The 14,623-nt window shown below is 42.1% G+C and overlaps 3 protein-coding genes and 2 long non-coding RNA genes across 11 annotated transcripts in view; 3 read left to right on the forward strand and 2 right to left on the reverse strand.

Annotated features, from left to right (window-relative positions):
• LOC122528894 overlaps window positions 1–1,202 on the forward strand; it is a 4,321-nt gene extending 3,119 nt beyond the window's left edge. The window contains exons 2-3 of the long non-coding RNA XR_006306685.1: window positions 304–1,029; window positions 1,106–1,202. This is a non-coding gene — a long non-coding RNA (uncharacterized LOC122528894). The remainder of the gene's footprint in view (window positions 1–303; window positions 1,030–1,105) is intronic.
• LOC122528885 overlaps window positions 1–6,218 on the reverse strand; it is a 9,867-nt gene extending 3,649 nt beyond the window's left edge. For 2 of the 3 annotated variants that reach the window (XM_043654493.1, XM_043654491.1), the window contains exons 1-8: window positions 6,082–6,218; window positions 5,085–5,617; window positions 3,977–4,992; window positions 3,018–3,879; window positions 2,579–2,928; window positions 2,101–2,473; window positions 1,960–2,030; window positions 1,002–1,848 (exon numbers count right to left, since the gene is read on the reverse strand). In XM_043654493.1, coding sequence (XP_043510428.1) covers window positions 1,002–1,848; window positions 1,960–2,030; window positions 2,101–2,473; window positions 2,579–2,928; window positions 3,018–3,879; window positions 3,977–4,992; window positions 5,085–5,528 — 3,963 coding nt within the window. In that variant the 5' untranslated portion in view covers window positions 5,529–5,617; window positions 6,082–6,218. The remainder of the gene's footprint in view (window positions 1–1,001; window positions 1,849–1,959; window positions 2,031–2,100; window positions 2,474–2,578; window positions 2,929–3,017; window positions 3,880–3,976; window positions 4,993–5,084; window positions 5,618–6,081) is intronic. The other variant, XM_043654492.1, reaches the window with a different exon arrangement.
• On the forward strand, window positions 2,858–6,996 carry LOC122528895. The gene is made up of 2 exons (XR_006306686.1): window positions 2,858–2,939; window positions 5,976–6,996. It is a non-coding gene; the product is annotated as an uncharacterized LOC122528895 (long non-coding RNA).
• On the reverse strand, window positions 6,823–11,751 carry LOC122528887 (cyclin-G-associated kinase). The gene is made up of 7 exons (XM_043654494.1): window positions 11,522–11,751; window positions 10,858–10,919; window positions 10,197–10,782; window positions 9,343–10,133; window positions 8,549–9,268; window positions 7,329–8,471; window positions 6,823–7,226 (listed from the first exon to the last, which is right to left on the reverse strand). The coding sequence occupies exons 1-7, from the start codon at window positions 11,643–11,645 to the stop codon at window positions 7,119–7,121; spliced, it is 3,534 nt and encodes a 1,177-aa protein (XP_043510429.1). The 5' UTR covers window positions 11,646–11,751; the 3' UTR covers window positions 6,823–7,118.
• Window positions 11,752–12,365: 614 nt separating this feature from the next.
• Window positions 12,366–14,623, forward strand: part of LOC122528888 (ubiquitin-like modifier-activating enzyme atg7) — a 3,741-nt gene continuing 1,483 nt past the window's right edge. For 2 of the 5 annotated variants that reach the window (XR_006306682.1, XM_043654495.1), the window contains exons 1-6: window positions 12,370–12,554; window positions 12,615–12,820; window positions 12,909–13,374; window positions 13,452–13,768; window positions 13,855–14,155; window positions 14,220–14,567. Coding sequence is in view for 3 of the 5 variants with exons in the window: in XM_043654495.1 (XP_043510430.1) it covers window positions 12,627–12,820; window positions 12,909–13,374; window positions 13,452–13,768; window positions 13,855–14,155; window positions 14,220–14,567 (1,626 nt within the window). In the remaining 2 variants the exon portion in view is untranslated. Of the gene's footprint in view, window positions 12,562–12,614; window positions 12,821–12,897; window positions 13,375–13,451; window positions 13,769–13,854; window positions 14,156–14,219; window positions 14,568–14,623 lie in introns of those variants that run through there. The other 3 variants (XR_006306683.1, XM_043654496.1, XM_043654498.1) reach the window with 3 other exon arrangements.

A 14,623-nucleotide genomic window follows, 5' to 3' on the forward strand; every position in this document is an offset into this window, starting at 1 on the left:
TTTTTCTTTTTTAGTAAATGGTCATTCTACGCTGAGAGTCCGATAGGCGAGTCTCTCCTTCTCTTTCTCTCGTTTTCACTCATTCTCTCTCTCTTATTCACACGCACACGTACACAGACACACACTCTCTCTCATTCTTTCTCTATGAGAGAAATACTAAAAGTTATATGGCAGTATGCGAGTCAGCAAAATTTCGTAGACCAGCGATTCTCAGCTTTCACTTAAGTTTATCTTCATTGTCAATTCTTTCTACTTTAATATGCGCCGTTGTTCATTGTAATCTCCGTCACTAATTTGTTTCAGATCGTAAACTGAAAAAATGTCGATGAGTCGTCTACGAATGATCAGAAGGAATATCGAGAATTACGGCAGTGTACGACATCTAAATAATCATATTATAATTTTAAGAAAGACTCGCCCAGACCGACAGCCTCTGTAGAGTTAAAATGCCAACAAGAAAATACTTTAGTTTACTCATTTAAGTCGCTACTCATTAAGACAATCTACTAAAGTTTTATAGCACTTTTTTTTCCATTTTTTTTCTTCTTTTTTTTTAATCAACATACTCTATCAGTATTATCAATGTACGTAACAACATGAACAGATAAAGAGATTTCGCTTTTTCCTCATAAGAGAATCTCTTTTTTGTGTTACACTTTAATTATCTCCGGAGACACTGTGTCTATATATATATACTTTTTTTTCCTTTATATATATATATATTTTTTTTTTGTTTTACTGTTTGTCGGATTTTTTTTTCTCTTCTACAAATTGACCTATAAATCTGATATTGCTTAAATCAACCAAAGCCCCTCAGAGGCAACGATCCCCGAAGCTTTTTATGGCTCGCTTTTGCAAGAACTCTATCTCTCTCTCTTTATGAAAGGTTAGGTGAAGTAGACAGTCATCTATCAAGGGGGATGAAGGTCGCGATGATGAGCTCTGGCACTTAAAATCGCTTTCAATTCGGACTCTAACTGCTTTTTAGTTCGTTCGCTTACCGATCGGCCTCCTACTACCGGTTGGGCGGTGAGTCTCGGTGAGGGTAGATCAGCCATCAACTTGCCCGTGTCTCTGTTCTCATGGCTCCTGGCTCTTCTTATAGGTTTCTTGATGGGCAGAGCGTCGTCCTGGATCTTCTCGTGAGACGGCCGCCCCAGGGATAACGTCATCTCCGGGTTCAGTGTGTAGGAACAGCCGCCAGCGACCGTCTCGGAAGATCTGCTGATGTCCAGAGTCCCGGATCCCCATTCACGGGACAGCTTCCGTCCGATGGCGGATGTTAGTTCGTTATTAGGAGACAGCAATGGGCTCTTGGACATTTGGTAACTGGACGAGTGCGGTGGCCTCAATGTGGCAAACACTGGGAATGATTGTCCTCGTTTTGCTGGACTCCTCGCGTATCTGGGTGTGTGCACACTTCCTCCGGTGGACTCGCCTCTGACCGTTGGTGTTGTACTTCCGGTGGAGTCGCTCTTGGTCGGTGCCAAGGGTCTCAGCGTCGCGCTACCACCGAAATTCGAGCCCAGACGCGGTGGTGGTGATCCACCGTCACCGTGGCTTAAACGACGACCCACCGTTTCCAGAGGACTCCTTGCCCTGAGGTTGGTGCTGCTCAGAGTGAATTCTCTAGGCTTCATAGGAGCCTCCAGACTGATCGGTGACAATCCCAGCCTGGAACTGGACAAGTTGATGGAACTTCTGCTCTTCTCTGATCTCTTTGGACTGCGAGGCATCAGAGGGCTCTTGCTCTTGCTTCGTTCCCTTCCCTTTACAGCTTTCTCTTCTTTCTCTTTCACCTTCTCTTGCTCCTCCGACACAGTCTCTATCTTCTCCTCCTGTTGGACTCTGTGAAATTGAAACGATTCGCCGATTCAGACCTCTGCATCACGAGCGAATGTGGAATGTCTATTTCTGGATCGGAGTAGTCCTATAGCGTCCACTTTCTTTGGCACTCACCTTCGAATCTCCTGTATCATTTCGAAGAATTGTGCCTTGCTTTTGCGCCTTCGGCGCTGTTCGTGTTCCTTCTGGAACATGGTTACCTTGTAGATATATGAGGAACGTATCGGTCTACCGTGGAAGCAAAATGTCACTTACTCGTTTGACGCTTTTCTGAAACAGGGAGGCAATCTGTCCCTGCCGTACTGTGTGGACCAGTTCTCTGGCAGCGTGGTGTGGCGACACCAGTTCCACGCAGTTGATGAATCTGTAGAGTTTCTGTGAGAAGAACATCACGTTACGGCTGCGCCATATAGAGTCCTCCGGTCTGTGCCTCAATCTGGGCAACGTGTATTTGTAAAACAAGTGTTCCCCAGCTAAAATAATTGTACCAAGGACAACGCCCATCCCCAGGAGACAGAATACGCCGGCGACAGAGGCCACACCCAGTGGTCTGGGTTGCCCACCCTGTTCGTGCTCAATGCCGGCATCCATTCCTTCCCTTCCTCGAATGCAGGGCAAACCACCATACCTGTTTCAACACATTCTGATTCTCACAACCATCCATCTGGTATCTACTTTCCATTTTTTTCTTTTTTTTTTTTTTGTTTCTTTTTTTTTACTCAAAGTAGTTTACCATTTCTCTTGCAGGATATCCAATAGTCCAGTGCTCGTGTAATTGGCTATAACTCTAGATATACTTTCTTTCAAAGGATGGCCCTTGGTGAGGGCAACGGCATACGTGTCTTCGTTTATGGTGTCCCCGATTTTTTGTAGCCGACAACCGTCGTCTATCGCCCGATAGTAATCTAAAATAGGAGTATCAGCTATAAGTATATCTAAACTACCGTTTCGCAATCTCTCCACGCCCTCGGCGATGTTCGACAAGGAATATCTGGCCATGTGAGACCACAACTGCGTGTTTGCTTTCTGTACGTAGTACTCGGCAGCGGATGCCCTTGGCGCGCCAACTTTTTGCAACAGTAACTGAAACAGAGGTATTGTCATTTATCAAGTAGTTCATTCAGAGACAATGAGAAAATTGAAAGAAATCATGTAAAAAAGTATCTGCTTACGCTTTTGTCGTGGTAATTGCTCACTGCGGGGTGGAAGAAGAGGCCCGCGATGAGGGCAGCTATATTAGCCGTGTACGAGGCCACAAATATAACGGAGAAACCGCCCCAAATGTTGATTAAAAACTTGTTAGGCCAAGACTTCGGTGCCTTGAATGCGACTAAATGCCCGCAAAGAAGACCCCACATCACCCACAAAGCAGAGGCTATCGAAAAGTTTTTGCTTCGTTGTCTACCCCATGGGTTCAGGCCAAATGGGCTGAACCATTCATACAGTGCCACTGCTATGGCAGTGAAGTTCAGTGACGTGAAAACGGCGATCCACAGTTCCATGCTGAACGGGAACAGGAAAGCGAACAGCGAGATCTCGGACTTGAGCTTTGGCGCGGTGAGGAAGCTCACACCGCTGAAGTAGTACGGCGTCGTGAAATCGACCACCTCCGCTCGGCGAGCAGACACGCTGAGTGGTGCGAAGGCTAATTGAGCTCGACCGTTCACCAGCTCTCCCATAATCCCGTTCCACGTGCTACCGTTCCTTTTGCCGAACAGGCCGTCGTTCACTAGATACAGGTCGTAACGGAATCCTAATTCGCGCGATACCAGGGACATCAGATCCATGCTTAGACCGTAACAACACATTAGGGTGTCTTCTTGACGACAGTACAGCCCTCTCAGGCAAAGACCCTCTTGCAGATTCGTAACCATGGTGAACGGCGGTGCCAGTGCTGTCACTATGCGATACATCGGCATGCCGATCTTCTCGCCACCTTGTTCCAAATACGCTGGCACGATTCCACCGCCTGGCCAGATTATCGTGTCCAGATGAACCTCTCTCCCACCTTTCACTGTGCCGACTTTGGTCCATCTGCATGGAATGTAACAGAGAAATGTATATTATTTCCAACGCTATTTAGGTTTAGAATGAATCTATAAAAATGAATTTAACTTGTTTAAACACGTGCCTCAATTGAGTCTTGTTCCCAGGGAATCTTATGGCCTGCAAGTTCAGCAAATGGAACTTGGCTTTCTCTTTGGAAAGTTGACTCACCGATGACCGTAATTTCTGAGTCAGAGTCTTGGAAACATTGTGCCTCACTTTGCTCGTCAGGAATTTGGCGTTGCTCTTTGGAAAACACTCCGGTATGAAGTTCTCGTCGAGCTGGGCCTCTCCTAAACGATTTAGCCTCGGCTTCACTTCTAAAAACGTTTCGTCCAACGCCTGAGAGGTCTCCCTGATCATTCTGGATAATATAGGGTCGTTGCCCATTAATTTTATGCCAGAAGGTCTCAACACTAGCATACCAACTGGCATAAAGTCCTTCGAGTTCAAATCTTTGTCCGTTATCCTAATATCGTCGTCGTCGTCGAAATTAAAGCTTCTGTCTTCCTGTTTATTCACAGACCTCTCGCTTTGCCACCTGTACTCTTGCAGTCGATGTATGTCGTTGGCCAAACTGGGCAAAGAATTCAACGACAACTGGCTCTCTGCTACGAGATTCGCGTTTCGGCTTATACTCTGCACGGGTGAAGGATTTTCATTCGTTGCTATCGACGATCTTGAGCTGTGTATAATGTGAGAGCTGATTACATTTGGTTCGGTAGGTCTCAGTTCCGCTTTCAAGTCCAACCAGAGCCACAGAAATCTACCCGCGAGCATCTCGTATTTGCCAGCCACGGTTAAGATTTTTCGCGCGGTGTTCAAGTCTGAAGCCATCACTATGATTCCTCCGCTGCCACCCTCCTCGGCAACTCTCCTCAATCTCATCTTCAAGGTCTTGTCGTTCGTTGGAAGGTGTATAATCGTTCTAGGCGTTAACGTTGTTTGATTCGCGTGTAAAAGATGAGTCATTGGTAGCAAGGTGGTGTCTATGAGGAGAGTGAATGCGTGCCAGTTTGCTCTGTGCATCAAGGCAGCGGCAGCCGCTCCCACTTCCTTCGTACTGGAACCTACTCGACTTTCGTATTGACCGATATTCCCCTGTAAATTCGAATCTCAAATTGATAATAATCGTCAAGTTTAGAGATTTACTTTTTAGAAATATTATAGGCTCGATTATGACTACAACAAACCTGTCTGAGGAAATCCTCGTGAGTGAATGGTAGCCACAAGACTGGAATGTTTAATGAAGCTGCAGCTGTCACGAGAAATTTGGCCGCAGATCCTCCTCCGATGATGAGGCTCAACACGGTCTTCCCACCTTTGACATCGTTGCAGAATTTGTTTAACAATGACAGAGGGTGGGACAGCGAGTCTGTCTTTGGTGGTGCCTCTATGAAAGATACGTTCATATCCGCGTGAGACGACTCCAGCCTCGCCTTCTCCCATGCCTTCTGCACGTCTGTCTTCAGCGAGCTCTGTGGCTGTGTCAGACACAGCATGACACGCCATGCAGCGTAAGATGTTCGAAATCGTCCCTTAATGGCTCTCGCGGATCTGGCAAGATCCGTAGAGCAGAAACAAAAACAGGCACCCAGCAGAAAGAGGAGTAGAATTCTCCAAGGGAAGCCGAACATCTTCTTCGCTTTTCTCTGTTTCTCTCTTCACTTCGTTACGCTTTTGCTCTTAGCTCTTACGACTTACATCATTCGCGTAAGGTTCCAATCTGCAATCGGTTCAAATTGACATTAACGTAACAATTCGATCGTTGATAAAATGTATCTCGTGTAACAATTACGCGTAGCAATTGGGATTCGCGGATAGCGTTAGAAATTAGCCTCACATTGTTGACAATTTTCGATAAAGATGTGTCGCGTTTCTTTGCGCGAATGATACTACAATCAATCCGACTACGTGACACCGAAACGTAGCTCTACTTTCGCAGAAGCCGTTTTTTTCTTTTTTCTTTTTTTCTTACTCTTTTATTTCATACTTTATCTCTAAAATGTTTTTGTGTTACTTGCGCCTACCCCCTTTTCACGTTTCACACTTTACTCGGAAATATAGTGGGATTCTTTTCACAGGCGCGACGTGACAACGAGCACAAGGTTTCAAGCGAGGAAGCTTAACGACCGAATTTTGGAAGTTTGAACGTGCAGAAAGGGAAGGCAAATAAGGGAGATAGTTTACCTTTTCCCGAAGCGAATCATATGTCAGATACGCAGATCTGGGGGTGGGTGACGAGGAGCACGAAGATTGCTTCTTAGCCGCCACATAATAGCTATCGATTAGGTAACCGTATCAATTGTCGTAAAATAATGTCAATTGGTCAATGTGGAAGACAGGGATGAACCGTCACTTGCCCTCTTGTAGTCGTCTTACCCCGTGTATAACAGCCATTTTCGTGCAGCCCCTCCCTTTAAATTTCACCCCTACGGTATACATACTATCCCCTCGCGCAGATACGTGTTACACTACACGTATATATCTATCATGTGCGTCTTTCTGTAAACCATGAGACATTGAACAGTAAGATCAGATTCTTCCTTTTGAATTTTCCAACCTCTCCCAATTCGAATATTAGAATTGCGTTGTTATTTGATTTTCTTTGTCGTTAATGATAATAAAAGACTCGACTTTTAAATGAATAATCTTCGTTTTTTTATTGTACAGGAAGTTACATATTGTGGCGTTCAAAATATTTTATAATATATATTTTTTAAATGTTAGGGTCTTGGTGAGATGGAAAATAGAAGGACGTTGAAACATGGAAGAAACTGTAGTCGGCCGGAAAATATCTTTATATATTTGGAATCTTAATTTACATTTTGCTTTATATACATTTATACGTTATGCCGCAGTTACGCTTAATACATTTATTTCTTTCTTTCTTTTTTCTTTTTTAAGTGATCTTACAAGGCTTCCTTTTTCATATGGTAAAGAGATGCATGTATACAGGTAACTATTCAAATGCAGTTTTCTCTTTTTTTTTTCCAAAAATTTGCATTCTCTATAATCCCATACTTATCTCTTTTTTTCTTTTACTACAGCTAAGATAACATTAGCCGGAATGTTGCAACACGAAGAGTCATGTCTTACAATTAATAATAATATAGTTAATATCTTACAATTAATAGTAATTAATAATATTCTCGGGTCTCTCTTTTCACTAGGAACTACCTTAATTTCGTGGACATAACAAGTGTATAACAGTCAAATCGGAATAATTAACTAAATAGATTTTGTTGTGACGCGTCGTTCTCGAATGTGCTCCATGCATTGTTTAGTTCCATGAAAATTAATTTCGCAATATTTTCGTTCGCTGTTCCTGCTTGCTGCAAAGAATAATAAGAAAACAAAGATCACAATCGACATTCGTTATTCAAATTTATATCAATATTTTGATCGATAGTTTCATGTTTTTTTTAAAATGATACCTTATCGGGATGTACAGCCAAACAAGCTTTCCTGTAAGCTTTCTTCACATCCGCAGGGGAAACCAACTGGTGCATCTCGCACCGTTGCCACCTGTCAGCTTCTGGCCAGAGAACCGTGTGCAACGAGCACAGGAGAGCTCTTAAATTACCCTTCTTTCCTTCTGTCCATTCGGCAATCTTCAACCTATCCGGATCCATGTTCTTCGCAGCTTCTACTTTCCTCATTTGATTTATTGTCTTCGGACTGTCCTTCTCCGCTTTCCTTGAACTGAAGAAATTGTATCCTTGACTACCTAACAGATCCTCAAAGGCATCTCCGCTCGATTTGTTCGTTTTATTGCTTGTTGCACAATTGTCAGCAGCAGCAGCAGCAGTAGCAGCAGCAGCAGCAGCGGTATTACTCTCGCTGGTTGCATTTTTGTGCGTGTTGGGGCTCGTGTGTATCGGCGTGCTAGCTGGAGCAGGACTAGCGGATTGTGGAGTATTGGAGTTTCTCGGTGTCCCATTCCAACTGGACGTTAATCCAGCGCCCAGCGAACTGGCAAGGTTCGCAAACGGATCCTTATTCTGAGCTGCGAAGTTCGGAACGCTCGAATTCCTCGGAAAGTTCTCCTCAGCCGGAGATTTCGCGGTATTCGGTTTAGAACCTTGCATACTTCCTAAAAGATTGTTCGCTGTATTTCCACCGAGTGGATCGAACAAATCGTCGAGGTTCTGCTTGGTAGTGGGCTGGCTCTGGTTGAAGAACAAATCGTTCAAATTATTATTAGTATTATCGTTCCTAGTAGTAGGCTGATCGTGTCCAAAAAGCAGATCATTCTGGACAGGATCGGTAATGGTGGGCACGGTGTTATTCGTTTCTCGCTGAATAAAATCACCGAAGCCTCCCAAGAGATCGCTTTCTTTCTGACTAGAGTTAGAAAATATATCTAATTCCGGGTTTGCTGCTGCAGCCTCTGGAGTATTATTTAAGGTACTGGTGTCTGGCATTCCCAGATTCAACAAATCTGCTTCTTGCAGCTTGCTTTCCTCCTTTGTTTCCTCTTCTTCGTCCTCTACCGATTGTCGAGGCTCTTCTTGCACTACGTTAACATTGCTTTCTGGCGCTTCTACCGCTTGCGAAGCTGCCGCTTCCTTTTGAACCTAATATTTTTGCAACGAGATATTACGAAATTTTTAAACTCTAATTACTGTATAACAAATAATTTTCTATAACTCACCTCTTCTGGTTTAGCAGTTCTGAAGCTCTCCAAAGTTTCTTCCATTTCCAAGGTGGACCCGAATAATGGATCTGGTTCCAATTTCGAGGCTGCTTCCGCTTCCCAAGGAGCTGGAACTCTAGCCATTTTTGGATTCTCCTCGGCTACCACGATATCCAAAATAACACTAAAATTTCCGCCAATTTCAGGCGCGTCGTCGAGATCCTTTTTCTTGAATGTTAAGTCAGATTCACCAAACGGTATGTAACCGGTGTGAAAATGAACAGAGGCAATTTTGATGCCGATCATACGACCCAGCTGCTGTCTGGCGTGGAATATAACCAGTGTAACATCGCCTCTAACGGTGGCATTATTAAGAGCTAGTTGAACCTTTCCCTTCATTATTCCAAACAGTTTCAAATTCTCGTACTCTTGCCGTTTAGTAGAAAATACTAAAGCTCCGTTGCTGTAAATGTCTATATAAGGTCTACAACCATCCTTTGCTCTGGTAAACAGCGGAACGGGTTTAATTACTAACGAACGAAGGGCTAGGGGCTTCGTATGAGGCTGTATACCGGTACTCAGTAAGCTCATATAATTAATGCAACGTAATTCCGAGGGTTGCAACTGAGGAGGCTGCCGTCTTGTTGTAAACATCGCTATAGCTTCTTCGGGGCTGGTGAACGCTCTAGCGTAAATCAATAACGTACACGCGACCGTCGCACTGGCTCTGTATCCATCCTAAAGGAAGGAAACAACGTTAGAAAATCATCACGTCTTTACAATTCGTACGGTAGATAACAAGGTATACTTACGCTACAATATAACACAACAACGTGATTAAAATCGGCATTCAAATACCGATAAATATCCTGACATATTTGGTAGAGGGCTGACAACAGCGGGGCATTAGAATCCGAGGAAGCATAGGCAAACGAACAGTCGATGTGCCTACCAGGAAGCCTGGACACGTTCGGTCGGCCACGAGACAAGTTATACAATTGTATGCGAGCTGGCGGAGGATGTCGAGCTTGTAAAAATGCTCTTACGTCCTCCACGTGGTTAGCTCTGTAAGCAGACTCTATCCCATCCGCCGGATAGGGCATGATTAATATACGTGACGTTAAGTAACTGGCGTCTAACTCAGTTCTGGCCATACTCTGTTGCATAGAGTACATCATTTTGCTTGAAGTGTCCTTTAGGTTCCTTAAAATACTACCAGCACCGCCTTTCAACGAGCTAAATAGGCCTGTCGGTTGAGCTACGGGGATCTTGGCAACGGCAGTTTGAGCCGCCGAAGCAGGCTTTGGGGGAGGTGCGTTCACTGGAGGAGATGGCCTCGGAGGCGGAGTAGGCGTGCTGGGTGGTGGTTGAACAGGTCTGGGAGGTGGTGGGGTCTTCACCGGAACTTCCACTTTCGGGGGTTCTCTGGGATCGAAGTTATTAGATTCGGCTATCGCTGCTAAACGCTCCAGTATCATCGACGTGGTCAATCTTCGCACTGGAGACACTTCAAGGCATCCCTTTACTATGTCGTGCAGACAGGCTAAACGTGGATTAGGCGGAAGCGAAGCGTACTTGCCATTGACTATTGCGAGCTTGTTACCTGCGAATGAAATGAAATTGAATAAGAATAGGTCACGCTGCTGATACGATGCGAATTGAATACCTTCAGGAAATGGATGTCTCAGAGTTATCAGAGAGTATATTATACAGCCAAGCGCCCAACAATCAACCGGAGGACCAATAGGCTCGTTATTCCACGTGTCCATCATCTCTGGTGCTCGATACATGGGTGTGGTGTATTTCGCCATCTGGTCCTCCAAGGTGGCGCGTTTTTGAGCATTCCAAGATGGATTTGGCAAGATTTGCTGATTGGAAGTGCTACCAAAGTCGCAGAGCTTGATCAGACCGTCGCTACCGATTAAAAAATTTTCCAATTTTATGTCCCTGTGTACCAGTGGCTCCGGTTGCTGGCTGTGCATGTGATGCACAGCCCTCGTAGCCTGGTAGCCGATTTTACAGATTTGCGCAAGGGACAACGTGTTGGTCGATAAACTTCTGAGTACGTCTGCGACGGTGCCTCCGGGACATAGTTCCGTTACTAATAAATACTCGTATCCTTTACGATCTTCGCGTTCCAAACGCTGAGCATAGAGATACTGGATTATATTTGGGTGACCAGACAGCCTTTTCAAGACTTCTATTTCTTGAATGATGCTTTTATTGGCATCTTCGTCTACAGCTATGAGCCTCTGAAAGCACAAGTGTAGATTAGAATAATTTCTTTCAACTTGCTTTGGAACAATGCAAACACAGCGATGATCTACCTTAAGTGCATATTCTTTTCCTGTATTTACATCTTCAACTGCAAATACCAAAGCCCAACCACCTGTTAATACAAGTATTTCGATATTGATCAGAATGAATAACTCGAGAAAAAGAATATAGTCTTAAGTTCTTTAAAGGTACATGATGAAGTTTTGGCGTTAAAAATATTAATGCCTCAGTGGTCATGTTTTCCAGGCATCGATATTTCCAAGTGAATCAACAATCATTCACCGTATAAAAATGTCTTACTAGATTTCTCATAAAAATTCACTTCTACATTCGACATAGCAAACTACACTCAGGAGTTACATATTAAATCCTCACAGAATAATACCTGTGAATACTAAATAGACACTTGAACATATACGTTTAACCTAATCGGTTTTCTTTATTAATGTTGATAATGATACAGCAAAATTTTGGCCCATTGACGTCTCGTGTTTGAATGTCAAAACAGACTTGACACATGTCAAGAGTTGGATAACTCACATTGTTGGCACAATGACAACCGCTGTTTTCTATAGTTTGACGACTGTTGCATAGAAAATAAAGTATTTTTCGCTCAGTGATTGAAAAATAACAGTGACATCAGAGTCGATTTCGATCGAGACATAAAATTGTGCGATGAGAGTGAAGTATTCTGTAAGGGGTTGACAGACTCACCCTCGGCAAGTAGTCTGGTCACGCGTAGTTTCACATTGTTGATTTCCAGTATTTGTCCGACGTAATCGTTGGTGTTTCCGGCACCGTTCAAGTATCCCAGAGCAGATCTTAAATAATCCGACATATTTCCTTTAAATTATCCCCGTGGAACCCCCGGAAAGCGTTTCTCGTACGTTACAATGCAGACAGCCGATGCTGTCCGGCCATACTGTCTTCGTGACGTCATCGACAGTGCCGTACCTACAATATTTTCCTACCTTGAGAACAATAACAATCGCCATTACTTTCGTTGATTTTATAACGAATTTTAATCGGTGAATAGACGAATCTTGCGATCATTTGCAAACCATAGGATGTGAATTATACTGGGCTAATTTACAGTGAATAACACGCATGTGATTTAAAGTAAAATTTTAGGAAATGATTCAAGTTGATTTTCATTTCGTGGTTAGGACATTTCTTAACATTTATCGCTTTTAAATATTTCGATTGAATCATTAGGAATTAGTAAATCAGAGTATTATAGAGTAATTATAATATTTTGTAATAAAAAGTAATTATATTTTGTATACTGTAGTGTATTACAAAATATAGTATAAAATATAAAAGTAACATAGTAGTGTAAGTATATTTTATTATATTATAGTATATAGTACTATAGTATATTTTACTATAATATAAATGTAAAAGTAATTATACAAATAATATTTTGTGTATTAAAAAGTAATTATAACATTTCGCACTGCAGCATAGTTTGGCGAGAGAATCGAATGAAATTTATTTCAGGTTGCTTTATTATTATTTTTGAAAGGGGTGCGATCTCTGTCAATCTACAAAAACATGCGCATGCGCACGTGGGAAATTCATGAACTCATGGTCCAAAGCGAGGATTGTCGTATGTTTGTTTTCCCTCCCCCGTTCCATCAATTCTCTCATACGGTATCAGTCATTTGTCGATAGTGTGATAATTCTATATATTTGTTTTTCGAGATAAATTGGCTCAGCGATTGGCCTTGGAATTCGTCTAGAACTCGTAAGTTGTGTTGTTATCATTGTCTGGGTAGCGCGTTATTGCTAAACGATCATTTTTTAGAGGTTTGGAACGATGTCGAAGTTCGTGAAATTTTCGAAATTAAGATCGACCACAGACAGCACCTTTTGGGCGAAGTTCGTCGAGTTGAAGATTGACAGGTTCAAACTTGACGAGAAAAGCATCAGTATATGGGGAAGTTACGGCCTTCAGTCATTGAACGAAGACAACAGCAATCCACTGACATTGGACTTCACATCATTCAATGAGTAAGTTTATACTTATGGTACGATTCGTTATTTTAGTCATTTTACTTTAAATATCTATCGGATTTAATTTCATGCAGGTAATTTTTAGAGACCTGGAAACAGTAGACAATAGTTTGTCAGTTCTTTGCTGTGGACGTATGATTAATACAAACACCTTCGAAGCGTTTCGTCAAATTAATCCTGAGAAGTTTATTGACTCCATGGGAAAAGATGTTATAAACAGCATTCAAGATGGAACAGCATTGCAAAGTCCATGGAAATTGTCGTTATTCTTAGTGTTAGCTTATTCAGATTTAAAGAAGTACAAATTTTATTACTGGGTTGCGCATCCTACTCCATTGAAGTTGCCTGAAATGTACTATGAAGAGTCTCCAAAGTCGATCAATGAGGAATTCAAAGCCAAGCATGTGAAAGATTTATGTCAAGGTTTTTTACAATTAGATAGCAGGACAAAAAATTACTTTACAGTTTTATTATCAGGAGATAAAATGATTATTGTTGACCTAGCAGCAGGAGTAAAAGCAATCAATACAAGCAGTGAAAAACAATCACAGGTATAAAAACATTCATTTTATTTAAGAAAATAATTATAATTTTTTTTATATCTATATTTATTTGCTTATTTTTTCAGGAATGTAATGAAATATATTTTGCATTTTATGATCCATGTGCAACTTCTAATCCAGGCTGGCCTTTACGCAATCTTTTATGTCTTTTATGCTGGCACTGTCCTACATATTATTTTTCAAAAGTTATTAAATTCATATCTATACGAGGGAATAAAACACAGAAAAGTTTAGTTTTCGCACTCAAGAGCAAACAGTATGAAAATTACAAAAATGAGAGGGATTCTGTGTTTTTGAGTAATTTGGTGGGTTGGGAGAGCAATTTAAATGATAAACTGGGTCCTACCATAGTCAATCTGTCAGATACGATGGATCCAACCAAGTAATTATTTAAAAATGAATTGGACACTAACACGCAATAAGCATAAGTATTTCAAATATCTCAATGGCATTTTTATCTTCTATTAGATTGTCAGACAGAGCTGTTACCCTAAACTTGAAGTTAATGAAGTGGCGTCTTGTTCCTGACTTAGATTTAGAAAAGATCTATAACCTTAAGTGTCTTTTATTGGGCGCTGGAACCTTAGGTTGTGCAGTAGCGAGAATTCTTCTAGGCTGGGGAGTGAATAACATAACTTTTGTTGACAACTCTAACGTGTCTCACAGCAATACAGTGCGACAAAGTTTGTACAGTCATCAGGATGCTGTAAAGCATAAGCACAAAGCTTATGCAGCTAAGGATGCTGTGTTAAACATCCGACCGAGCATAGTGAGTAGTAAAAAAGACTTGACTGTATTGACGTTTTGTTAAATTAATTTTACTAATAACATAGAATGCAGAAGGTGTAATTTTACACATTCCAATGCCTGGGCATGTTGTTGGTGAGAGCATGTTGGAGTCTACGAAGAAGTCCCTAGAAAAACTGGAGGAACTTGTCGAAAATAGTGACGTTGTTTTTCTTCTATTGGATTCTCGAGAGGCCAGGTGGCTACCTACAGTCCTCTGTGCTGCTAAAAACAAGATAGCCATCAATGCTGCTTTAGGTTTTGATTCTTACACGGTACAGAGGCACGGCACTCGAAATTTCACTAATCCGATTTCGCCAGACTTGGAAACTAGGAATCCCCGCGGTATGGACCTCGGTTGCTATTTTTGCAATGATGTAACGCAGCCTGGAAATGTAAGTCTATTGTAAAATTCTTACAATCTTTATTTTTTTTTTTTTTTTTTTTTTTT

The sequence above is a fragment of the Frieseomelitta varia genome, unplaced genomic scaffold, assembly GCF_011392965.1.
Source record: "Frieseomelitta varia isolate USP_RPSP 00005682 unplaced genomic scaffold, Fvar_1.2 scaffold_267, whole genome shotgun sequence".
NCBI lineage: Eukaryota > Metazoa > Arthropoda > Insecta > Hymenoptera > Apidae > Frieseomelitta > Frieseomelitta varia.